The sequence below is a fragment of the Falco cherrug genome, chromosome 7, assembly GCF_023634085.1.
Source record: "Falco cherrug isolate bFalChe1 chromosome 7, bFalChe1.pri, whole genome shotgun sequence".
NCBI classification, from domain to species: domain Eukaryota; kingdom Metazoa; phylum Chordata; class Aves; order Falconiformes; family Falconidae; genus Falco; species Falco cherrug.
This window is the reverse complement of record NC_073703.1, coordinates 52,327,486-52,352,608: the sequence shown is the minus strand read 5'-3', so window position 1 is coordinate 52,352,608 and position 25,123 is coordinate 52,327,486. Positions and strand designations below refer to the sequence as shown.

The window sequence follows — 25,123 nt, the reverse complement described above, 5'->3', positions numbered from 1 at the left end:
GGACACAGCTCACAAGCCTTTCAAGCAGAAGGTGATGAACTCAGTCTTACAGAGACTTACAGAGAGCTCAGAGTCACTTGCTGGTAAACAGTTGCTGAACATGATGGCTCAACAGATCCTCCCCAGGTCTTTGCACACAGACCCTGCTGAACCTGCAGGAAACTTGCTGTCCTTAGCAGTGTCTCCTCATATCTGTGTATTAGCAGTGGACAAATCTAACCAAGTAAATAGTTGGCATAGGGCCTGTCAGCACCCCCAGGTAGGTAGAAGTATGGAGTTATCTGTACCACAAAGCAATGTTCCAGCTGCTCCTTCACTCTGCCTTCCATCACCCCCGCAGAACCCAGGAAGGCTCTTTTCCTTTTAACTTTTACACAAAAAATGCCCTTTTCCCTCTCTGACTTATCAAGTCTTTTCTCAAAGGGTCTCTGAAGCCTGCAAAGCAGGTCCAGGAACAGCTTGTGGAGGCTGAAGGAAGAGTGAATCGTTGGGGTAGAAGGTTGAGCTGATAGTATCACTAACAAGAATGTATTATTCATCATTTCCACTTCTTCCCCTGATAGATCCTGTGGGCTTAGAGAAATGTGCTTTGTGAATAAATAACAGGCTTTTTCAAGTTGGCCTCGTGGCTAGGAGGCTGGGTTTCTGTCTGCCAGGTTTGCTGCTACTCTGTTTCCAGAGACCTGAGTATATTGCATTAACTCATTTTGCTTTTTTACCTGTATAATTTCCTTTTCATTTGAACCATAAAATGAGTTCTGCAGAGCCACTGTTCAGAAAATGAGCAGATTTGTTTGGAACCATGGGGCTGCTAGGGTAACAGGAGGAGATCTCTGCCGATTACATCATAGGTCAGACAAATGGTTAGATGCTCAGAAACCATGGTGGTAGGATACTTAAGAAGATCTCAAGGCAGCTAATCAAATAGCCGGGTGCCACAATACTTGAAGAGAAGATGATATTCAGAGCAGCAGTTAATGCATAGAGAGAGAAACTGATACCCAGATCCTGTGGAGGTGGTGTGTACTGATGAGCAGATGAATTTGCCAATGCACTAACAGGCCAGGTTTGCTCAAAGCAAGGTCAGCTAGACTATGTTTCTCAGGGCTATGCCTGGTCAGTTTTTAGTGCCTCTATGGACAAAGACTCTGCAACCTCCCTGAGCATTCTCTTCTCAAGGCTAGACAACCCCAGCTCTTTCAACCTCACTTTACACATCTGGTGCTCCAATCCCTTATCTTAATGGTTATTCACTCGACCTGCTTCAGCATGTCCTGGGAAGCCCAGAACTGTACACGGCACTCAAGATGTGCTATTACCAGTATCCTAGATGTGGTGTCCTGGAGCCCAGAGCCCCCACAAAGACCATGAAAAATGGATGACCTATCTGTTCAGGTTGGTCCCTGCAATCCTGCTACCATGGGAGGAGTGCTGTTGTGAGGAACTGGCTGCACTTTGCTATGAATAGTGGGATGAATTGTTTCTTCCCAGATCTCTGACTACAGCTGGAGTCTTCGTTGCCAGATGATTTACAGCCAGTGCACGTGATTGATCTATTCCTTGCTTACATCAAATGTCAGAATGTGTCCATGATTTATCCCTTTCTGACAAGGGATCCTGAAGGCTGAATTCTTCTTGGTCTTTACAGTATTTACAGTGTCACACAACCAAGCATTGGCCAGTAGCCTTGTCTTTGAGGCACGGGAGGTCTGACAACCATACACAGAGGTGAAGGCTCAGGTCATGGCTGCACTGTTAGAAAAGGCATAGAGCTAAGGGCCACTTGCAGGTTGGCACTGGTGTTATAGAGGGAGTTGAAGATTTCACAGTGCTCTTCAAGACCTCTTCTGCAACCTGCGAGTCCTGTCTTTCAGCAAAATGCATCTGAATGTACCAGGCTGAGTTACTGCTGTGACTATAATTCTTGCTCAGTTCGTATAGTCAGTGCACTAAATACTATGTAATTACTTCACAGCACCTTGGGGTAAGTCAAGTGTTAAAGGGACAGGACTGTTCTGTTCTGTTTGGTTTATGACCTGGCGATGCATCTGCAGAGGACCACAGTGATACTAAGCAACAGGAGGCATAAAATTGCACTACCTGCTGACCAGTCAGGCTTGCAGCCTGTCATTATGTCTATATTCATAAGAACTTTCTTAAGCCAGTAGACATGATTATTTAGCTAATTAGAATTAACCATTTGAAATGTTCCTGGTGAAAGTTAAATATGATTCCACTATTATTATGGGCCTTTTCACAAGTTATGTTATCATCATTTCACTATGGGGATGCAGTAAGAGAAGTGTGGGGGTGGAAGTGGACAACTGATGGAAATGAGCAGTACTAAGAGCAAAATTTTCTGTGGCTGAAAACCTTTTTAGAGGTGAATAGAATACGTACTACCAGTTGAAATTTTCATACCTGAGATCTTTGCAAGCCTGGCTTTTGAGTGCCTGAGTTTGGGCACTCAAAAATCAGTTGTAAAACTTCGGGAGATTCTAGGAAAAGTATATGAAAAAGGTACTGGGTTTGAACTGATCTTAACTTAGAACTAGAGGGAGCCTAAATTCACTCCCCTGAGCTAGATAATGCCTTACTGTGTTATTCTGACAGCTCTGCAAGGTAACTCAGCTAAGCAGCAATGCTGGTACCAAAAGGTCTTGAGAAATGACCTCCTGCGTTACAGCTTATTTCAGGGTGATCTAAACATGGCAGCTGTAGGGGCCAGATCCTGACCTGTATACCCTTCTTGCTAAGCCCACCTGCATGTGTGGACACAGGCACTCGCACAAGCACCTCTGGCAACTCAGCGGTTGCCAGCCTCTCGCTGCTGCCCTGGGATCTCTGCTGCTTGGTGGAAGCAATGAGAATGGTGTGTTGTTGTTGCCATGTGAGGGTGGGAGAAATGTTTGTATATGAGGGAGAGGCAGAAACAGAGGAGTGACGGTGTGGATGAATAATTTCTTCCCTCTAGCGCCCTGTCTCTTGTCCCTCCTGGTTCTCAGAGGCAGCATGGGCTGCATGCCTGCCTTCTGCTGTGGGCTCCAGCCATTTTCCTACGCCGCCCTAGGTAAAGGTAACAGGCAGCTGGACCTGTTGCCCAGCCTGCAGGCTGCCAGAAGGACCAGACCAGCTCACCAATAGGTCATGCTGCCCCAGATCCTACTGGTCCTGTGCAGAGAGTCCTTCAGAAAAATTTTGTTCATTTATTTTCAGTGTAGGGGAAAGCAACTGCTTAAAAATACCCAGCAAGAGACTAAGAAGGGAAGTAGGGGGGAAAAAAGTAGGAAATGAACTATTCACCAGAACCTTTGAACATGCCAGTTCAAGTGTCTTGTTGCTGGCATCCTCAGTCCTGCAAGAGGTGTGTGTTAGTCAAGAGCTACTCGGCTGCGTGGTATCTCTTCCTCAGCAGGGCTTAGCTGACACTCTCAAACCAGTTACTTCCTTGGCATCCTGTTCTCTTTCAGATATAACTGTCACTCAGAAGTGTTTTGTGTGGTTGATGCCTCTGCCTGATTAGTCATTAAGTGATACCATCAATTCTGCTGTGGTGACCATTCTTGCAAAAGGAAAAATCAACCTCTTTGTTGTCTGGTCCCTTTCTTTCTCTTTATTTCTGATTTCAGTCAGTATTGCAGGGACTGATTGGTTTTGGTGCATATGTAAAGCTGAATAGTCAGTCTTTCTATGGATCTGAACAGCTGTCAGTGGTTTGGTGTGTATGCAGAAAGCCTGTATAAATTCTGATTAAAAGGATGCTGTTGTAATGCTAGGGCATTTGGTATAGCAACTCATTACAAGGACAATTTAAATAATGGCAAAAGAGGTGATTATTTTAGAGCAAAGGAAAAAAGATGCTCCTCAACATCTGGAGTAAACGAGATTATCTGTAAGCTGGTGAGGGATGGATGTATCAGTAGAGGAGAGAAACTAATTGACAATGCTGATGTGGTGTCATGCAAGAGCGTAAGGACACTGATACTGAAAGAAGGAAGCTGTGAGAAAAAAATCAAGGAGGTAGGGAATCCATGAGATAAGGGGAGAATAGTCTGTGTTTCTGCTGTAAAAGGCAATTGTCATTTGGGTTTTGAAATTGTAGTAATACATTTTGTGCCTAAAATTAATTGATTGTCATGCCACTCTTTGCACCTCACTGAAGGGAAATACTAGAATTACTGTGTTCCTAGTTAAAAAGGCAGGCAAGACGAAGTGCAAAAGATTAAGTACCTTTCCTAAGGATCCACAGCAAATTATTGCAGATCTGAGAGAGGAACTGGGCATTGAACAATGAGCTGTGAACTCCTTGTGGAGTGTTTTCTCTCTGCTGAGGAATTGGTGGACAGGGGAGAAAGAGACAAAAAGGCGTTTACTTTTCTTTTTTCTCAGTTATGTTGAGTTGGAAGACCTGAAAGTTGTGGAGAAAATGGGAATATTGCTAACAGTCAGGCTAAGGGGAGAAGGTGTAGAATACCATTTTACAGCCATTATACTGCAGGATGCAGCCTGTCTCGATTGGTTATGTTTTGCATTGAGTTCACACAGACAATAATTTCAGTGCAGGGAACCTTGTCTGTAAGATATGCAGATGATGGCTATGCTGGGAGAAGCTGCCCTTATAAATGCAAAGAGGAACATCCCCCACGTCCCACCCCACCATGCTAGAGGATCCAGAGAGGCATGAGCCAAGAGAAGGAAATGAGATTAATCTTTGAAAAATGCAAGCTCAGTCATCTAGGGACACATAAGCTCAAAATACAAATACTCTGAGACATCTGAAGCAGCACAAATCTGAAATAGAGTGGGATGTGATACTGAGCAGCAGAGCAGTCAGGATTTTGCTGTACGAGACAGCAGCAGACTCTCCCAAACTGAGGAAACTTTGGCTCTGTATGCAAAGCCATCAGTGTTGCTACTTGGCAGGGTGGTAATTTATTTCTTTACAGTCCCATTCCTGGGAGTATGGGATTACTCGTGTCTGTTTCCTGTATAAAACAAAACAAAAACAACAACAACAAAAAAAGCCAACAATCTTTCTCCAGAATTGCTCAAAATCAGAGGAGCAGGTGTCACTGAAATGAGATGGGTTGCTATAACTAGGAAGACAGTGTTTCCCTCTGATTTTGGTATTAAAGTTTGCATAACTGTCCTCTTCATTGGGGCGCCTAAGTGTTACTGAGCAGTCCTGTTGAAGGCAACAAGGACCTGCCTGTGTGTAGAGGCACTGGAGGAGGCTCGAAGTGGGAACATGCTGTGTGATTGTAGTAAAGTCAGGGGGTGGACTTGAAGAAGGTTGTGGAAAATTAGTTCAGGTGTTTTAAACAAATGAGAGGGACAAAGAGGTCAGAATCAAACAGCTCTGACTCCAAGGTACCAGAGTGCATTGACCTCTGAGGAGGGCAGCAGCTTTTATCCCTTGTCCTTGTGCGTGAAAGCCCCTGTGTCCTGCAGATGCAAATGCGCTGCAGTCCTGAGAGTATTGCAGGGTATAGTGCAAGCAGCCTGAGGAAGGTGAGGTGCACTCAGCAAGTGTGGGGCTGGTTTGAAAGAAGAACAGGTAACAAATTGTGCTGGTTTTGGCTGTAATACAGTTAATTTTCTTCATAGTAGCTAGTATGGGCTATATTTTGGGTTTCTGCTGAATACAGCGTTGATAACAGAGATGTTTCAGTTAGTGTTGAGCAGTGCTTACGGAGAGCTAAGGCGTTTTCTGCTTCTCACCCCACCAGCGAGTGGGCTTGGGGTGCACAAGGGCCTGGGAGGGGGCACAGCCGGGACAGCTGGCCCCAGCTGACCAGAGGGATATTCCATACCATATGGTGTCATGCCCAGCATATAAAGATGGGGGAAGAAGAAGGAAGGGGATTTCAAGTAACGGCTGCCTGTGATGGAGCCCTGCTTTTCTGGAGGTGTCTGAACACCTGTCTGCCAATGGGAAGTAATGAATGAATTCCTTGTTTTGCTTTGGTTGCCCATGTGGCTTTTGCTTTACTTCTTAGATTGTCTTTATCTCAGTCTACAAGTTTTCTCACTTTTACTCTTCCAGTTCTTTCCTCTGTTCCAGCTGGGGGGAGTGAGCGTGTGGCTGTGTGGAGCTTAGTTGTCAGCTGGGGTTAAACCACCACACAAGCAAAAGAGGAAAAAAGATTGCAAATCCAGAATGTTGCCAAAGAAAATTGCCTTCCTTCTGAAGAAGGGAATTGGCGAGAAAGCTCCAGCAGGCCTCGTCTGTGGCATTGAGACAGAGCTCTTGAAGTGGCAGCTCTTTGCTCCCCAGCAGTAATGAGCTCTACTCAGAGCCTGGCAGATGGGAATGGCGTCCTGGCTACCTCGGGGCAGGTAGCGCTCTCCTCTTTGCCTCCCTGTTTAGTCAGAGAGCATGCTGCAGCATCCTCTGCTAGCTGCCCCCAGCAGGTCCCTCAGTCAGCTTACTGGCTGTGGGTCCAGCTGACATGCCATAGCTCTCTGGGATATTCCTGCTTGCAGTTTGCCTCCTGCCAATGAACCCTGGTACAAGAGCAAGGTTACCTCTTCCATGTTACAAGGCTTTGGTATTCCTGCTGTAATGCATAGTGTAGCAGATTTGTATCAGTCCTACCGTTGTTGTTATTAATGGCAGCTCACAAACACTGTCTTTTTCCTCCCTGGCTCCCTGCAGTGTTCTGAACCGAACCCCTCCCAGCCTCATCCAGGAGATCATTTTGGTAGATGACTTCAGCTCAGATCGTAAGTATGAACCTATTTCCCTTGCACTTATTTCTTCTCTTCTTTTTTCCCCTCTTTTTGTTTGCTCTGTTCAGTCCCCCTCCTTCACAGAGATTCCCTCTTTTCTTTTTCTCTTGTATACAGACAAGGGAAGAAGTTCTTCTGTCTTTAGTTTATGTCTGCATCCGGCAGAGGCCAGAGCTTCTTCCTTTTTTTTCTTTCCATTGGGTTTTGCCTTTCTGTCAGCTTGGCAATTTTGGCCAGATTGCCGGAGATCTCTGTCTAGTTTCATTAGGCACTGTTTTGTGAGCTGTTTAGCACAGCTATGTATGTAGCAATGGTGTGCATGAACAGGGGAATTACAAATCGAGAGAGAGCAAGAGGGTGCAACGGAGCCTACGGAAGGTTGCTGCCTGGGGTCCTGCAGGCAGACTGGGGCGAGGCTGCCTGCCTGTCTCCATGTGTCTGGGATCCCAGGTGTCCCTGTGGGAGGGCATGGAAGGGGTTATTGCTTTGGCAGCACCATACTTTCTCCTGCAGTTTGGCACAACGATGGAGTATCTTCTGCATGAGTCCCACCAGACCTGCAGACTGGAGGCTACGGACTCTTTCCATCTGTACAGTTGTTTTTGCTCCTGGCTGTTGTGTAGTAATGGTGAAGTGGTGGGGACAGCAGACTTCTTGCTTCTCGCATGATGTGCGCTAGATTCAGGGGCAATCTAGTTGTGTGCCACATATCGTGATTAATAATTACTCCTTCAGGACACTTTACAGATAGCTGAGAACGCCCACTTTGGCCTGCTGAGGTATGGAAGCATTGCTCTCTTGATTTTGCAGTTAAATACTTATGTAGTTTTGGCCAAAAGAAAATAAATAAAATAAATTTAAAGGTGGATGCTGAGATTAGGGATTTATGTTTCTGAGGGCCTTGGAGTGTGATTTGGATAAAGACGGAGCTGTACCCTGCTGTTGGAGTTGGGTGTTTCTGAGCACTTCAAAAAACAATCCTAAGTGTTCCACCATTCAGCAGGTAAAAATTCAATTCTTGATGGCCAAAGTGTTCCACATCAAAAGGGATGGATTTTTGGTACCTGTCCTGCACAGGGCTCAACCAGAAACTCTTGTTTAGGTTCCTAGGTAAATAGAAAGATTATTAAAAAGCTCCATCCTATGACAGCTCTCATTTATTTTTTTTTCTGAGAGCTGGATATTTGTGGATACAGCTACTCCTCTGAGGCACCTGCATAGAGACACTTTAGCACAAGTTTGAGGTCTGATGCTTTGCTTTAATATCTGTCTTGGTTTCTCCCAAAGACACAGAGAGTCTGTCAGCTCTGGCAAGTAGTTAGAGTGATGTGCTCCACTCTTGGAGAGTGAATGACTTAATAAGGATTCTGATACCTGAAACTGTGACTTGGCCAAGATGAGTGTTTCCTTCCCATGTGGTAGATGTCCAGCAAATTCTCGATACTCTGTAATTACAAGCACCTGCCACTTCACTCGGATGATGCAGCAGCTGCCAAAGTGCCCACACAAGAGCAGTATTTCAGACTGCATACGTCCTTGAGAATGGAAATGCTTGTGCAGGAACATGCCAAGAGATGCACTTTGGCTAATGGCCTTTGTGTTCTCTCCAGAGTGCTCAGTCTGTGGGAGTATGACAGCGGGGAAAAAGGGTGGGGGGTGAGACATGAAAAGGAACATGGAATAAACATGGTAACTGGAGTGAACTTTGTGGAGCAAGGAAAAAGAGCAAGTTAGAAATTGTTATTCCTATGAAGTCTGCTAGGGCAGGAATAGAGAGTGGATAATAGACCTATAGCTCTATAATATATCTATTGTTACACTATATAGTGTACCAATAGCTCAATTGGTACAGCTGGGCTGGAGCTGATAGCTGCTTCTGTCTGTCGTCTTCCCTGGGCAGTGTAAATAGGGGATGCCATGAGCTTCTGGCAAGCTGCCAGCAAGGCCCTGGGTTAGGCATCCATGTGTTAATGTAATGGTGTCTCCAAGGAAACGAGTGACATCCCTGTGGCCTTTATTAAATAAAATCAAGCAGAAACTGCCCTGAGAACAAATGGTGGGAAACGCCCAGGGAAGCCGCTGATAGCAAACAGAGCAGACAAGATCACTTTATATGACAGGACTCTCTTTTGCTTGGCACTTCGGTGATTCGCAGCCCTGGCTCCCTGTGGTCCCTGTGTTTCATCAGTGCTTGGTGCCATGTTGCCAGCGCATGCTCCATTGTTCTTGTGAAATGCTGAGCATGGGAGGGCAAAGGCCTGGCTCCTCAGAGTATCAAGAAACACAGGCTCAGCTGTCCAAGGAGGACAGCAAGCAAGCAATGTTCTTCTGTGTACTCTTTAGGCAACAGGATTAAGGCCATCGGGCTGATTGATGTGATGTTAAGTGAAAGCAGAATTTCTCCTCCCATGGAAAAGCAGGAGAAAGTTAATTGGAGCTCTTTGTTGAAGCCAAATCATTCATGCATGTGTGCCAAATGTTTTTTTTGCCTTCCCTAAGCTGATGACTGCCAACTCCTTACCAAGATCCCAAAGGTCAAATGTCTACGAAACACCCGGCGAGAAGGTGAGTGTGGAAAACTTTGTAGGTACAAAGATTTTGCAAGTTTTTCCAGCTGGCCCTGTTTGCCTGCCAACTGCTTACAAGTTGTTTCTTAGAGTTTGGTTTTTTCAGTATAAGGGTTTGGTATCCTAGTTTGGAGGCTCTGTGAAAGGAGAACCTGGCTTATCAACTCCCAGGCTTCAGGACTCTCATTTCATACTTTAAATAATGAGAAGTTGTGTCCAGAAACCCTGGCTAGAACAAGGACCACATTTTAAAGTCTTTATGAACATAGATGCAGATGTAAGTCATATCCTTTTAATCTCAGAGTGCAAGATAACAAGCCATCTAGGAAATGTGGGAAAAGGAAAAGCAACCATATCTATCATAAAGAGATACCATTAAGTAAAGTTTTTTCTCATACAATCTCCTGTGTGCATAAATGGTAACACTGACTTTCCCAGCTCTTCTTTAGTTTGAATTTCATGTACTGGCTTATTTCTGTGCTGTCAGTGCACAGCAGGCCTGAAGCAAGGATCTGGAAGGGGAGACGGGAATCACTTAGTCCATGAAGAGCATCCCAGCTGGTGGTATGGTCTGTAGGGAAGTAAGGAGACATCTGAGAGCCAGGTTGATATCTTTGACTGCAGGGCAGAATAAAGGAAAAACGGGAATAAAGCAGCTAAGCAGTAAGAAAGGCAACAAGGGGAGTAGGACTTGGTCCTGAGAGAGGCAGCAGGGTGCTCTAATGGGAGAGACACTGAGCAGATAGCAGCAAGTTATCTGTAGGGAGGGCTGGAAGGGAAGGGGGATGTCATCACAGCATGAAACAGATGAAAGCTCAGTGGCATGGACAGAAGTAACAGGCGAGGTCATTCTTTGTGTGCTGGGAGGGCTCAGCTGACAATGTCCCCCAGGGGATGCCCTGCTAAAGCTGCTTTCTGCTCCTGGTGGAGGTGTGATACAGGAGAACCACCTGCTTTTTCCCCGTAATGGCCACACAAAGTATTTTTTCTGAAGGAGGCTCAGCTGTTTTCCTTCCTAACCTTTCTGCTCCTCTGCTGTCCTTTCATCGTTGTAGGGCTGATTCGCTCTCGGGTGCGAGGAGCTGAAGTGGCTACTGCTGACATCCTCACCTTCTTGGACAGTCACTGTGAAGTCAACAGTGAGTGGCTGCAGCCAATGCTTCAGAGAGTAAAAGAGGTGAGCACCATGTCCCCTTCTGGGATGGATGGAGCTGGCCTGTCTTGTGCTGGTGGATCCTCTGCTTTCACATGCCATCAGCAGCACCGGTGAGGAAAAAGTCTGCTCAGGTACTCCGCAGGCAAGCTGTTACAGAGAAATGTACGACCTGAGCTAGATGGGCAAGAGATCCCTGATGGGCTTCTACGTTCTCCTGCCACTGTGGCAGGGCAGGGGGTGCTGAGTGGTGGGATGCACTGGTGAATGCTTGAACCACCGACTTGTACCTCATGTCTTCTGCAAGTGCTGTGCTCCCTAGTCCCATCAACCTGTACATAGGATAGCCACTTTGGCAGCATGCACTGTGCAACTTTTCCATGGTTGCCATCTCCCTTCTTGCTTCTGGACCCTGCCCTCTGCCTTGTCACTGCCAAAATTTTCCTTCGTTGATGCTCCTGCTGAGCTGCCAACACACACCACCTGTATGCAGGTGTCTTCCTAGCACAGAGGAGCTGCTTGTGAGTGCACAGATGTCCCTTTGCTGGTTCACTTGGCAAAGGATCGATGTGAGGCTGGAAGAGTGAAAATGAGACAGGAGTGTTAGTAGCTGTCACCCTGACTGCACTGTAGGGCTGGAGGGGGAGACCTACAGCTCTGCTGTAAGAGCAGAGTGTGGAGAGGTGATGGGAGAAGTCACAGCCGTGCTTGCAAGTGGCTGGGGTTGATCCCATGGAGTAATGGGCCCCTGGAGAGTGGTGAAGGCTTTAATGCTGCCTTGTATTCATGTCTGGTTGGCTTAATATGAGGGAGCAGAAGAAGGTGAAACTTCAGAACTGATGATTTAAAAGCTCTGCTTTTTATTCCTGCTCAATAAATCCTCCATCTTGGAAGCCCATAGATGTTCACTTTACTAATGCTCTTAAGTCAAGCTGCAGCAGCAGCAGCAAAAGGTCCTTAGGCAGAAAGGACCTCAGTAGTTTCTTCAGGGAAGGATCTAAGCTGCAAAAGCTTGGGTGCTGACTCCTGTATTATTTAGTGAGAAGATTTCAAGTCAGCCTATTTCTGACCTACTTCCTATGTTTCTGATGTGCATCGTAGTTCAGATTTCAGTCTTGCCCTACCCAGTCCTAGCATTGACTGGCTGGAGCAGTGGCTGGAGCACCAGGCTGTAGGTGGGTGCTGGGGGTGCTCAGGCTGGGCAGACATGCTCTCACTGTGCAGCCATCACAGCACGAAGGGCAATAAACATGAATGAGAGCTCTCGCCTGGGATGTACTGTCCTGGCCAAGTGTGCTACAGCAGCAGGAACTGTTGCAAAGCATAAAATGAAGGTTTGATAGGAAGGCCATTGAGACTGAAGCTGTCTGATAACAAGATGTTGCTTCTGGCATTGCTGGCTGTGTTTCATCATATATTTCAGTTATCACAAGACTGTCTTTAATGCCCTGTCTTGTGATGTTGAAAAATTGTTATAATCTCAACTTCTACTTACTAAAAGGATTGCAAAGGAAACCTGTAAATATCTATACCTCTTAATGGCAATAAAGCTTGGTATTATAATATTTTTTCAGTTTACACTATGTTTTTTAAGTGTGGGGTCTTGATTCATAGCACTTGTTAGGAATATGCTTTATTAGGGGATTCATAATTTCTGGCTGATGATAATTAGTTAATTCAAGGATGGCTGAGCAGAAGGTATGCTGTCAGTAGACAGCAAAAGGAAGCACAAAACCTTTGGGACAGTGATTCATGCCCTGTGACTTGGGCAGGAAATAAAGGCCTGTTTCTTAGCAGCACCCCTGGGTGTTGGCCTCCCAAGCTCTGTTCCCCACATTCATGGCGTGCAGTTGGCTAGTACCCACCATCTCCGTGTTTGGATGCAGTGGCCAGGGTTCCCTTGCTCAGCTACCAGAACTTTACTGGAGAAGCCAAATGGAGATTTACATGTGCAACTTTCTGTTTTCTGATCTCTGGCAGCTTTGGCAACTTTCAAAAAAAGCAGAAAAGCCTGACTCCCACCCCTTCCCTCCCCCACTCCCCACTTTCTTTCTTTCTCTCAGGATTATACACGCGTGGTGAGTCCAATCATTGATGTTATCAGCCTGGATAATTTTGCCTACCTGGCAGCATCAGCAGATCTGAGGGGAGGTGGGTATAATGAATGGCTTGTGTAAGTTAGGTCTGAGGGATGGTGTGTGAAAAATAATTGATGTTCTCTTCAGCTTCCCAAGAAAACAGAGTGATGATCTTTCCTGATGGGTTTTCTGTCCTCTTTTTCCTGCAACTTGAAAAGTCAGATCTTTTGTAAATTTAAAACAAAACCCAAGTAGTGTTTTTCTCTTGAGCTTGCATTGCTCTCACAACATTTTGAAATTTCAGTTAACGGATTAAAAATATCACCATGCCCTCCCTGCACTACATGTACACTGGAATCTGACAGGCATGGCATCTGAAAAGCATTTTCACCTCTCTCCTTGCAGATGAACCCCCTGCAGCTGCTCCTGTGGTGACCCACAGTGCCTGGTGCTCTTCTCCCTCTTCTGTGGCTGGGGTTCACTACTGCACTGCTTGCCCGCCAAAGACTACTTGTTCTGAGGCTACCCTTAGCAATGGCATTTTGTTAGTGACTGTGCTGTGCTCAGCTGTCCACTACAGGCCAACTATAAGTAAATGGTAGTCTTGAAAGAGGTGATGGTGACAATGATTGCAGGCCTTTGTTCCCAGAATGCATCACATCCCACAAAGTCCTTTGATTAAAGCCTCATAACTTTGGCAGACAGGGAAGTGTAAGACAGACTGGCCAAAATGCAATTACGTCTCATATTGACAACACTTCCCTGGAGATGTGGAGTGAAATTAAGCAGAGATCTGTAATGCTAAGGGATGAGGAAGCCAAGACAGAAGCTGGTGACTTCTACATTAAGATAGATCCTTGTCATTTTGGGTAGTCTATAAGGGTGGTCAGGGAAGGAAAGTAGGGATAGCTTATGATGTAAAGGTGGAGACTATTGCTGAAGCTAGTGGAAAGACATCTGACGTGTATTTTTTCTTCTCAGGGTTTGACTGGAGCCTTCACTTTAAGTGGGAGCAGATTCCTATAGAGCAGAAGATGTCCAGAACAGATCCAACTCAGTCTATAAGGTAGCTGTATCCGATGAACTGTGTATAGCCCTCCAAATGCCTTTACTAAACCTTAACCTGTATGGCAAGGAGTGCACAAGGACTGCCACGCTGAGGACAAAAAGCCATAGTATTCACTTAATGATGATAAACTCTTCATGTTATTTTCTGAATGCATTGAGGTCTACCTACCCTAATTCTGAGAATATTACTCTCTGAATATTTTAAGAATATCAATTACATACTATCATAGGCTTGCAGGCATGCCATCTCTACAAGCCACCTCTTCTCCTTTATGTTTGTTTTTGTGATCTCCCTCACTCAACACTCTGAATGCCTCAGAAATCCCTTTGGGATTATTTAATCACCTCTATCTTCCAGGTGAAGAATTAAGGAATGAAGCAGCTAAACAGTCACCCAGCAAGTGTAAAGCAGACCTGGGAACTGAATCTTGCCTAGTAATTTGGACACAGAATTGGACACAGAATTATCCTCCCCTCCTTAAATATGTGTGTCCAAAACCAGACTTTGTTGCCTGAAGTGCCAGCCTTGCTGCGGTCTGCATGACTCTGATGAATGTAGAATGTGACAAATCCTGGTATAAAAAGTTACAGTGCTTGTCTATATAGCCAGACAGCTCCCTGTTTGTAGCATAAAAGTATCACTAAATTCCTCCTTTGTGAGTCTCTGTTTTGTACTCCAGAAGCAACCAGCTTGCTAACAGCAGAGCAGTACATGCAGCAGAGTCTCTCACACTGTGTCTAGCTGGTAAACAGTCATCAGACAGTGCCCCTGTCATTCCTTCACACTGTGCATATTTGTATCAATTAAAAAGATAGCATTACTTATGTAGTGCTTGCAGGACCATCTAACAAAAGGCAGGATGATGATCTAGCGAGGGGGATCTCAGAAGGCTGCTGCAGGTTCACATCCCAGCTCAACTATTTTTCTCTTTTAAATGAGGTATAATTTGTCAGGCCTGGACAAATTGTTCCCCCTCTGAAATGAAGATGGTGGTGTTACATACATGTGTGAATATTGTGCATGGGCTTGTGTTTTCTTTTCCAGAACCCCTGTCATAGCAGGAGGCATCTTTGTGATCAACAAGTCCTGGTTTAACCACCTGGGAAAATATGATATTCAAATGGACATCTGGGGAGGAGAAAATTTTGGTAAGTTTAGGATGTTTGAGGGGAGTGACACACTAATGCAGAACCACTCCCCAGTCTTCATTGCCTGTCTTTTGAGAGATCTGATCTGCATGTTGATATAAGGCTAAGGACATGGTCAGGTAATCCCCATGTCGGTCAGAATTTTATCACTGTCAGCTTTGTCCAAAGTAAATGGAGGCTTTTTGCGATCAGGGCTATCGCTCTCTTACAGGCATAAGCACTATTATACAGGTGCTCCAGCAGTACAAGTAAGAAAGAGGAACCTCCTGATAGTTAAATTCCTGTTTGTTTTTGGAGAATATTCCTCCGGTCCTTCACATGACAATCTGTGTTGCCCCAGCTCTGAAGTCGACAGTCACTCCTATGTTCTCTTCTTATGCCTGTTCCTCTTTCCCAGATAAGTCTGAATTACTTTCCCAGCTTGATAGGTCAGAAGGATATTTTTCTTAATAAAACAACCCTCTTTGTAAGTGGAATTTGGGTACAAAGAGTTTCAGAATGCAAACATTTAGAAGCAGACTAGGACATCATAAACATCTGAGGAATTCAGAGGCCAAGGGTAGTCTGTCCACTCAAGTGCTGTTATCTTACAGGACATGGTACTTGTACTTAATGGTGGCACAGATATTCCAGGCATCTCTCTTTGCCCTGTGTGAAGGGATGCTTCAATGTCACCAGATGTTAGTGGCGAAAGTAAGGAGAGTATTGAGAAGAGGTTCATGGACACCTCACATATTTGGCACATTTGTTTAGAAATGATGCAGGTGGAGCCAAAGAGATAAATGCCTTACTCTGTTTTGCAGTCAACCTAAATAGACTTTTCTTGGCTAGCACTGTCAAAAAAATTATTCTGTTTCTACAGCTTCCATAAATGTCACAATTTGTACATAAAACCCATTAAAGAAGAATTTATATGGTGTTTTCTAGCACCTGGAGGACCAATTAGAAAGAAAGAAACAGTCAGGAAGAGGAAACTTTTGTTTCTCTGAATACAGCAGGGACAGCTGCCTCTTTCAGAAATGCTCTCTGAAACCAGGAGATAATGTTTTTGACTGATAACAGAATATCAAGGTACCACTTTTTAAAAACAAAATATCTAATAATGAGTGCTTGTGTTCTCTGTGTTCTGAGGTCTTGCTTCAGGTTAATGATATTCATGATATTAAAAAGAGATATTTAGTGGGGCTGGCTGTGCTAGTAGCATCATCTAAGCACTGTAGGCAGAAGTAACAGGCAGCCTTTACCCAGGCATGAAGATCCCCTGTCCTGTGTCCCTCAGACTCCTCTGCACAGCCACACTCAGCTCTTTGCTGTTACCAGCCCTGCTCCAGCTGCAGAACCAGCCACTTGGCCATCCTGCCAGCCTCTGAGCTGCAACGGTGTAAAAGCTGTAAACCCCAAATACAGAGAAAGAATATTTCTTCAGGCTTTTGGTTGTTTGCTTCTGCCCACCTTGAAGCCCAGTGTTGTCATTTGGTGCATATGTTTAGCTTGATGCTAAGCAGAGCTCTCTGCTGTACGTGGCAGTAAGTCACCTGTGCACCCACAGCCATTCCTGCACACATAGCTGATCACAGCCTCCACAGAACTGTTTCATTCTCCTTCATGTTGCTCTTGTAAAGCCTGTCAGTGGCCAGGTACACGGGGCTTGCCAGTTCTGTCTTGCGTGGTTTCCCTGTAAATTTGTTGTCTCGCATCACTTGTCCCTTGTCCTGCACCTCCACTCTTCACTGAGAGAGCAAAGCTAAGTGCACAATGCTCTGTTTAATGCAGCCTGTCCCTGAGCCACATTGCCACACCACCACTACGAGCATGGCAATGGGAAGGTATTTTAAAACCAGAATGTACTACTTCTCTTTTTTAGAGCTAATTTTTTTTCAGCTCTTCAGCATAATGTGAGGCAGTAAATCAACCAGTGGCTTCTACATTGATCCTGTTGCTGTTGCATGTCAGAGGGGTAGAAACCAACCTGTATTTGACAACTAAAAATATTAATTTTCCTTGAAATATCCAGAATGGTTAATTTACCCTCTTAAAATCCAAAAACTTTTCCATACTTAATTTTAATATAGATTTTGTTATTAAGGAAAAATGTTTATAATGTTCTGAAACACTATTTTTACTACAAATTGCAATTCTGAGTGGAAAGGAACTGTTTGGATAAGGTCACCATTTGGAAGAGTGGTTCTGACTAATTTGGGTGGGTGAGATGGGACATTCCCTGCCCATTAAGGCAATTTTTAATAAACTACTTCTTTGAAACTTTTTTCCTGTGAGGAAATAGGATAAAAGAATGTATGGGAAGGGCACAGAGCCAGGCAAGCTCTACACACACAGCAGGTACATAGAAATGATCAGGCAGCAATTACCAGCTGCCTAAATATCCTTCCAGCTGGATGTGAGCTGGTAAACCCCTTTTTTTCCACTGTGACAGGGAAAAGCCACAGTGATTAAGTAATTTAAAACACATATGGACTAGGTCATGTCCTGGAAAATACACAGCAAAAAGTTCTGCTATGCTTTTCATCATAGGGTGGATGAAAGTCCTTAATAAGCTGTTTGATCTCCATTTTCTCTTCTGTGCCCAAAGCCTGCATTTTTTTGCCCCTTCTTTAAGGAATTCTGTCACTTACAAACCTGGACATGCAGTCTGTCTGTGTGCCTAAGATACCAATATGGCATGAGGAATCCTTTCCTGGGAAATGGGCATCGTTTGAAGTTACACATGCTAGATTGAGAGTTTTGGTTTTTGTTATGGGCTGGAGTGAGTCAGAACCTCATTCCAGGAGAGCAAATACCAGCAGGACACACCACCAGACAGAAACTTAAGTCTTGGCCTTTTTCTGTTGTTGTTTTTAAAGTCCTTCCTCTCTTGGAAGCTGGAACTCCCTGTTGAAAAGAGATTGAAATAAAAACCTCTAGGGAAGAGTCAGGGACAGACAAGAGCTAGTAAGAAATGCCCCAAAATACAGTCTAATAAAATGGGGGTTTACTTAGAAGCTAGATTAAATACAGCATCTTCCCCCTCCCCCAAAACACATCATTTAAACAGCCTTTCCCAGGAGCTAGAGAGGAAAGCTATGGAGAAAGATGAAGGTTGGGAAGATGTTAGTGTGTGTACATGCTTTGAAACAGCTATTAGATCTGAATACCGTTTTTTTTTTTTAATTTCTAAACATCAGAGTCCCATGATTTAAGCATTACTGGAGGGAGATCTCAACTGAGTAAAGTTTTTGAAGTAATTAGTCTACACAATCTGAAGCCTTTTTGGTAAGGACTACCAAACTACTCAGCTAATTTTCATTTTTCTTCTTCCTTCTCTTCTCACTACCACGTGACACACAAGTGGAAAACCCCTCCTCCAGTGTGGAAGTGATTAAATTTGCGAGGACGGACCTGTAAGCTTGAGCAAGGTCATATCTCTTCCGTAATACAAATAAGTGCCTGTACATCAAAGCTTCTGTTCTTCTAATCCTTTAACAAAATGTTAAGTTAAGCTTCAGGACCAGCGGGATTTCTTCAAGTAGCAGGATTCTCTCCGTATTTTTGTAGTCACACTATTAGACTGATATCTGCTTTCAGTAGCTCCTGCAGCAGAGGCAAGTGGTGACAAACTAACCCAGTCATCCACTTTTTTTTTTTTTTTTTATTAACAGAGCTAAGCAGAACAAGAATTACAAGATATTGTAGGGTAGATAACATGGAGGTATGAGGTAGAGGACTGTGCTCTAGACATTGAGTTACTCCCTATGTCCTCATCTTGTCCTCTTCTTTCTCATTGTCTCCTAAATTCCTTTTCTTCCTCATGATTTGCTTTACACAGTAAATTCTTCTCCATTTTTTTTTTCCCATCCTTGTGTGGGGATGTAGTGTTACAGCAGTCCAAAACAAGGTGGGAGTGGGGGTGATCTCAGCGTTGCCAAATGCCATCCTGAAGGCCTGACAGCAACCACAAAGATCTGGTCAAAGGGAAAGGTGTCTCACTGAGATGCTCAGGTGACCAAAGAGAGGAGTGGGACTGGAGGAGGCTAGGAAGCCTCCAAGCCACAAGGGTTGCCTCCATTTTAACGAAGGGAGAACAGTTTTTCTGCTCTCACCATGGCATCACTCCTCCTGGTTTTGTTATTGCAGGCGATACATGTAGAGCAGAGGAGCAGAGTTTTCAGGCACACTGCTGAAGTTGCCCTTCTTGGAAATGCTTCTAATCTGCCTGCATCTGTGTGACTCTTGGGGTCTCTTCCAGAACTCTCTTTCCGAGTGTGGATGTGCGGTGGCAGCTTGGAGATTGTTCCCTGCAGTCGAGTGGGACACGTGTTCAGGAAGCGTCATCCCTATGACTTCCCTGAGGGCAATGCATTGACTTACATCAAGTAGGTGTTTGGTAGTGCCTGGTGGCAGCCAGGTCACCTTGATGTTGGGCATGTCTAAATAAGCCTGAATTCTTTGTTGTCTTTCTGCCTGATGACAGAGAACAGCTTGTGGCTGAGCATTTGTTCTCAAGGGAAGGATGAATTGCTTTTTTCTGTGAACCGAACTTGTTCCCTTCTCTGTTGTTTCTATTGGTGCATCTTCTTCTTTCTCAGTCTGCAATGGAGGCAGGGAGCAGTACCCCAGAGCGACCCTGGCCATTTGTGGATAGTGCCCTATGACATGTGCCTGTGTATCAGCAGTCCTCAGTCATCTCTGTTGTCTCTGAGCTGCTTCTGAGTCCAGAGGTCCTACTGAGCTGTATGTGCTCTGAGACAAGCCCTAAGGACAACTTCCACTGCTGGACAGATGGGAAGAAAAAAACCAGATGAGACAAAGTGCTTCACAGTGAGAGTGGTTAAGCACTGGCGCAGGGCCCCAGAGGGTGGTGAACTCTCCATCCCTGGAGATTTCAGAACTCGACCAGACAAGACCCTGAATGACATGACCTAACCTGAAGCTAGTCTGCTTTGGGCAGGAGGTTGGATCAGGTGATACCTGGAGGTGTTCGCCAAGCTGAATTATTCCATGGTGTTATGCTAATCTGGTGAAGGGGATACTGTAAAGTAGGATGATGGTGACAGTCAGTCCAGGTGTCTCTGCAGAGGGAGTAAATGTGAAAAAATCATGGTAAACTATAGCTGTTAAAATTTTAACTTCTGAACTGAACTATCCTTGCAAGGCTTTGTAGACTTTCAATCTATATCCATCCGTGTTGAACATTGTGTTTCATGTTTGAGACTGCCCCCCACTCCCCCCTGGCAGACAGGCCTTGGGTCTGCCCAGCCAGTGCCTACTTGCTGGGAGGGCAGGTTCTCCAGCAGCACTCAGCAAAGCATCTCCTCAATGCCCATGCAGGAACACCAAGCGCACAGCAGAGGTGTGGATGGATGAATACAAGCAGTACTACTATGAGGCCCGGCCATCTGCCATTGGGAAGTCATTTGGAAGGTAAGCTGCCCCCAAACCTTGGTAGGAGGGCTCTGGTGAGCCCCTTGATAGCAATAAATAGGTTTGGGATCTTCTCTGGTGCTAAGTGTGGGAAACAGAGATGCTCTGAATATAGCTGGCTTGCCAGGGATGTTGCAGCTTGAGTGTCTGGCTAACAAAGTTTGATTCTAATTCACTTTATTTTTCCCCAAGTAACCCTGCATAGATCATTTGTGAGCAGAAGGCTGAAGGGATCTGTAATGAGTCAATTACAGATTTATTAATCCATTACAGAATTAAAATCTACCATTTTAAGTGGGTAGATAAGAATATTTTCTAACACCACATGCAGCTGCTCTGAAAATGTGAACTATGCATAGCAGAGCTTGATCCAAAGTTCCTGTGTGGATACAGAATCCTGGGGCAAGCGTAGCTACCTGGCAGATGGGGCAGGTTGCACTTGGTGCACTCCCCTCCTTCCTGATGAGGAATGGGTGGTTTGCCTGGTTTGTAGGGCAGGAGAGAGCATGGCCAATAGGGAGACATCTCATTTAGAAACACAGTCTGATTGTGACTTGTCTCCAGCACCTGCTGAGCCCACTTCTGTGCAGAACTGTGCTCCTTACAGCACCTTTGCTAAAGCTGTCTCCAGTCCACGTGGGATTCACTGTTACAGGCTTAAACATTCTTTGTGACCCAGGAATCAGTGATGGACACCAGAACCTGGGATGAGGGAAGAGCTTGCTTTCTGTGCTAACAAACCCCTATGACTCCCAAATAAATGTAAAAAATCCCAGGAATGATATGTATCTGTGGATTTTATCTGCCTGTGAACAAGCAACTATTGCTGTATCAGCGTAAGGACTTGGCAAATGCAGTTGTATCTCAAATGTATAGCTATGGGCACTGGTTAATGATGCGTCTCCTGGTTATTTGATGACAAGCAGGTTTGGTCTGACCCACACACACTTTTTTTTGTTGTATATTGTGCTTTATTATCATGATGCATTACATATTTTAGTACAAATAGCTTTGCCTACTTAGTTTATCTGTCCTTGAGCTGACTGCAGCAGCTGAGCTGGGGCCAAATAGCAAGTAACCCTGCTGCTTGCAAAGGAAACCAGACCATTGCATATTGGACACAGATAAATTGCTCATGTATTTTAGGGGCAAAACCTGCAGTTCTTGTTCACCCAGACTTCCTAGCAGCTTTACTGGTAGCATTGGCTGAATAAGAGCTGGAGCAGAGCTGTAGGGTTTTATTTCAGGTAATTTCCTGACCTGTAGTAACAGCCCTGTGAACCTGCATTAAAACCAGAGTTTAGAATGCAAATGCCTTTGACGCCATCACTGTCAACTGGGCCTAAAATGGAACCTCCTTCCCCACAATTTTGATGTGAATATAGGATCTAAGTACATTCTCCTGAGGGTATGGGCAGTATGATGGCCTCTGTGGGCTGAGGGTGGCAAGGAGCATGGGTACAGTTGAAAGTGCTTCCCAACAGACCCATATAGTGTTATAGCTTGAAGAGGAGAGTCCCTAGTGTCACTGCTCAGCAGGACTCCTTGAGGTAAGTCCTCTTCTTCAGCCAGCTAAAGCCAAGCAGATCAGCAGTGGGAGGACTGCTGCAGCAGTTGCTCAGACGTTAATTTTCTCCTATACCCCTCCCATTTCCCAAAACTGCTTAAGAGCAAATAATTATGTCCTTTAGGTCTGAAACCCCACCTGAACCTAGAGCTGCTGCCATGAGCTAGAGATGCACTCTAGCACACACAGATTAACTGTTTGTATATACCCGAGCACAAACACTTTCTAGGCCTTTTCAGGAGCTGGTTGTTGTGCAGATTTCATGGTATGCCTCTACAGGGGCACCCAGAGGCAGAAACGCTTTCCTGGTCCTGCAGTAGTTTTACTGCAATGTATTATCTAACACTGTAGGACCTGGGCCCTGCCGTCATTCTGAGCCAAAGGAAGTGCAAGGTTTGCTTGCTGAAGGTGTTTGTCTTCCTTCTCTATTTCCTGCCACTTGCCTCTCTCCTCCTTTTCACCTCAGGTCACTGTTAGTGCTCTGAAACCAGCAACAGCTACGTGGGAGAATGAGTAATGGGAAAAAGTCATATAGTCTCCCTCAAACCTCCTGGCCAATCTTCACTGTTCCCCTCCCTTCTATTCACTGCCTTATCCTCAACAACCTGCCTGTGTTTCCAGTGTTGCAGACCGAGTGGAGCAGCGACGCAAACTGAACTGTAAATCCTTCCAGTGGTATCTGGAGAACGTCTACCCCGAGCTCAAGTGAGTCAGTTCTCTGCTTGTAGAAACGAAGTATCTGGGAGGTGGGTCACAATGAGAAGCCGATCCGTGGTGGCAGCGGGCAAAAGAGACTTATGCCTGGAAAAGGCTTTCCTCTGTTCTTTTTGGTGAGAAATCTCCTGTGATTTCCTGGCTTGTATCATCACACCTCTGCAAAAGGTTGTTGCTCCTGCCTCTAGGAGCCCTGTGCTCTGCCCTACACAGTTGTGCCTCAGAGATGTGCAACAGTGGTGTTTTCAGAGGTGCGGGGTGTAGACAAGTGCCAGAGCATTACATCCCTCCCAGTTATGGCTTGGTCTCTGCCTGTTGGGTGCTCTGCCTGGAGGTACTTGGGCCAAGTAGAGCTGGACAGCCCCAGTGCAGAGGTGTGGGCGTTTCAGAGAAAGCCCTGATAGATGTGAGAACCAGCTGTGCCTGTGGCTTCCCCTGCCCTGGCTCAGGGTGCAGTAGCATCATATCATTGCTCTGCTGGGAGGTAGCCTGGGTAGAGCTGTGGTGTTAGCACTTGCTAGCTAACACACCCTGGCAACACGTCTTTACATCTCAGTCAAACAAAGTCTGTAACTAACGTGGGTCAAGGCTAAAACATCCAGCTGTAGTCTGCCCTTGACAGATCTTTCCTCTGTTGCTACCAATGAGACAGTGAATATGTGCTAGCACGGGGGGGCAAACTCTGGAAAAGGGGGAGGCAGAAACAGCATATATCAGTGTGAATATGGCTTTTTACTGGCAATGATCTTTTCCAGAAGAGACATCACACTAAACTGCTTGGGGTATACCAAAAAATCCTGTTATACCTCCTGAAACAAAAGGGTACCAGCCCTCTGACCAAGTTCTCCCTTGACTTCTGCCTCCTCCAGACGTTTCCAGTGGATAGCATGATATTGTTCATTTTCTGTCAAATAAAGGGGACTGTGTTACAGTGAGGGGCCAGTTATGCCCTTGTATGTGTGAAAGTGCTTTGGACATTTCTGTCTATGAAGCACCATGCAACTGTCATTTTACTTTAAGGATTCCTGAAAAGGAGTTGATTCCAGGAATAATTAAACAAGGAGGAAAATGCCTGGAGTCTCGGGCACAGGATACCACAGGGAATACGTTGGCTGGCATGGGAAACTGTAAAGGGACAGCGAGCAATCCACCTGTCACTCAGGTAAGGCAAGCTTCAGTTCGGTGCTTTGCTCCTGCTTCTGCCCTTTTTATTACTTGAGAATGAAGAGGCATCCCTGGCCTTGGTGGGTTTGTACAGAGGTGAATGAACAAAGAATTTGGCCATGGCAATGATTTTAATGGTAAGCAGAAAAAGAAGCTATGCCCATCTCTGAGTTCTGTTGGCTCAACAGACCTAGCAGTCAGGCATAGAGTAGGAAGATTTTCATCATTCAAAAGCAACAGTAGTGCTTGAATGCTCAGGGGTGTGACTAGGCCGTGCAGTAGGTGTGCAGCCAGGGTTTGAGTCACGTAGCTGTTCCCGCTCAGATCACTGCTTGGGTGTACTCTGCTTCATTGGCCAACCCACGAGAACTGGTCCTGGGGTATGTTTGGCTAGTACCCTGGCATGTAGTTAAGAGATTTTCCCAGGATCAGAAAGGTGCCTTGGTCTGCCAGTTCAGCTGTAGCTGCGGATGGCTTGAATTGTGCTGTTTTGCAGATGCATTTCAGTATATAGCCCAAACAGAGTTTAAATAGCCAAGACCCAGCTGCAGTAATTTGGTGCAGCTCTCCTAACTGCAGCGGAGCTGTGCTAGTTTGTACCAGCTGAAGATCTGCACTCAGCCTCTTCTTTTGGTGACTGAAAGCAGCAGGGAAGCAGCCTGAGAAAGTTAAGGGTCACAGTAGGATATTTTATGCCAGAAAATACATATTCACATCTGTTAACGGTTAGAAACTAGTTTGCAGCCAGCATTCAACATGCCATTTAATCTGACTCATTGTTCCATGTCATTACTGTCTGAAATCTCTGAAACTGATTGCATTTTATATTTCTTCCTTGGGGCAAGTATAACAATAATAGTTGATAGGGTTGAGTATCCGTCTAGTGAGAGGAGGGAAAAATGAAGTGGCTTGTGCTTTACGTGTGCTGGTGATACATGTGAGTCCATGAGTATGCTTGCATGTGTTTTGCTTCGCTTGACAATCTGTGGGTCCCAGATACCTATTACAGAACATGTCCACTATGTAAAATATGCAGAAGCAATTGCATGCCATGTAAATCAGGGCTTGGGGCCCCCCCTGCTCTGTATGCCTGAATCTGTAAAGCTGCAGATCAGGGAGTTGCACGGGATCCAGGGTTAATCAGACAGCTCAGATGGTCAAGGGAGACAGCTGCAGGCTTTGTAGTAGTCATGATGCACCAAGCCTGAGCATAAACTTCTGATCAGGTGAAGACTTGCTGTAGTCTTCCCAGGGAGCCTTTGGTAAAGAGCTGAAGAAAGGATACAGGTTTTTGAAATATCTGATAGAAAAAACTCTTTCTCCCTCATCTGCTCACTCTTATGATCCTAATGGAACCTTTCTTTTTCTTATGCCAAAGGAGTGGGTTTTCAGTGACCCTTTAATTAGACAGCAGGACAAGTGTCTTTCCATTACCTCCTTCTCCACTGGCTCTCAAATCACACTGGAAGCCTGCAATCAGAAAGATGGCAGACAGGTAGGTACCTGTGCACCT

At 45.3% G+C, this 25,123-nt stretch overlaps 1 protein-coding gene across 1 annotated transcript in view; it reads left to right on the top strand.

The window, feature by feature from the left end:
- Nucleotides 1-25,123, top strand: part of GALNT16 (polypeptide N-acetylgalactosaminyltransferase 16) — a 77,146-nt gene that overhangs the window by 40,932 nt on the left and 11,091 nt on the right. The window contains exons 4-14 of the mRNA XM_055716791.1: nt 6,659-6,726; nt 9,232-9,297; nt 10,355-10,476; nt 12,516-12,603; nt 13,512-13,596; nt 14,644-14,747; nt 18,991-19,117; nt 20,073-20,165; nt 22,354-22,437; nt 23,467-23,608; nt 24,989-25,105. Of these exons, the coding sequence (XP_055572766.1) occupies nt 6,659-6,726; nt 9,232-9,297; nt 10,355-10,476; nt 12,516-12,603; nt 13,512-13,596; nt 14,644-14,747; nt 18,991-19,117; nt 20,073-20,165; nt 22,354-22,437; nt 23,467-23,608; nt 24,989-25,105 (1,096 nt within the window). The remainder of the gene's footprint in view (nt 1-6,658; nt 6,727-9,231; nt 9,298-10,354; nt 10,477-12,515; nt 12,604-13,511; nt 13,597-14,643; nt 14,748-18,990; nt 19,118-20,072; nt 20,166-22,353; nt 22,438-23,466; nt 23,609-24,988; nt 25,106-25,123) is intronic.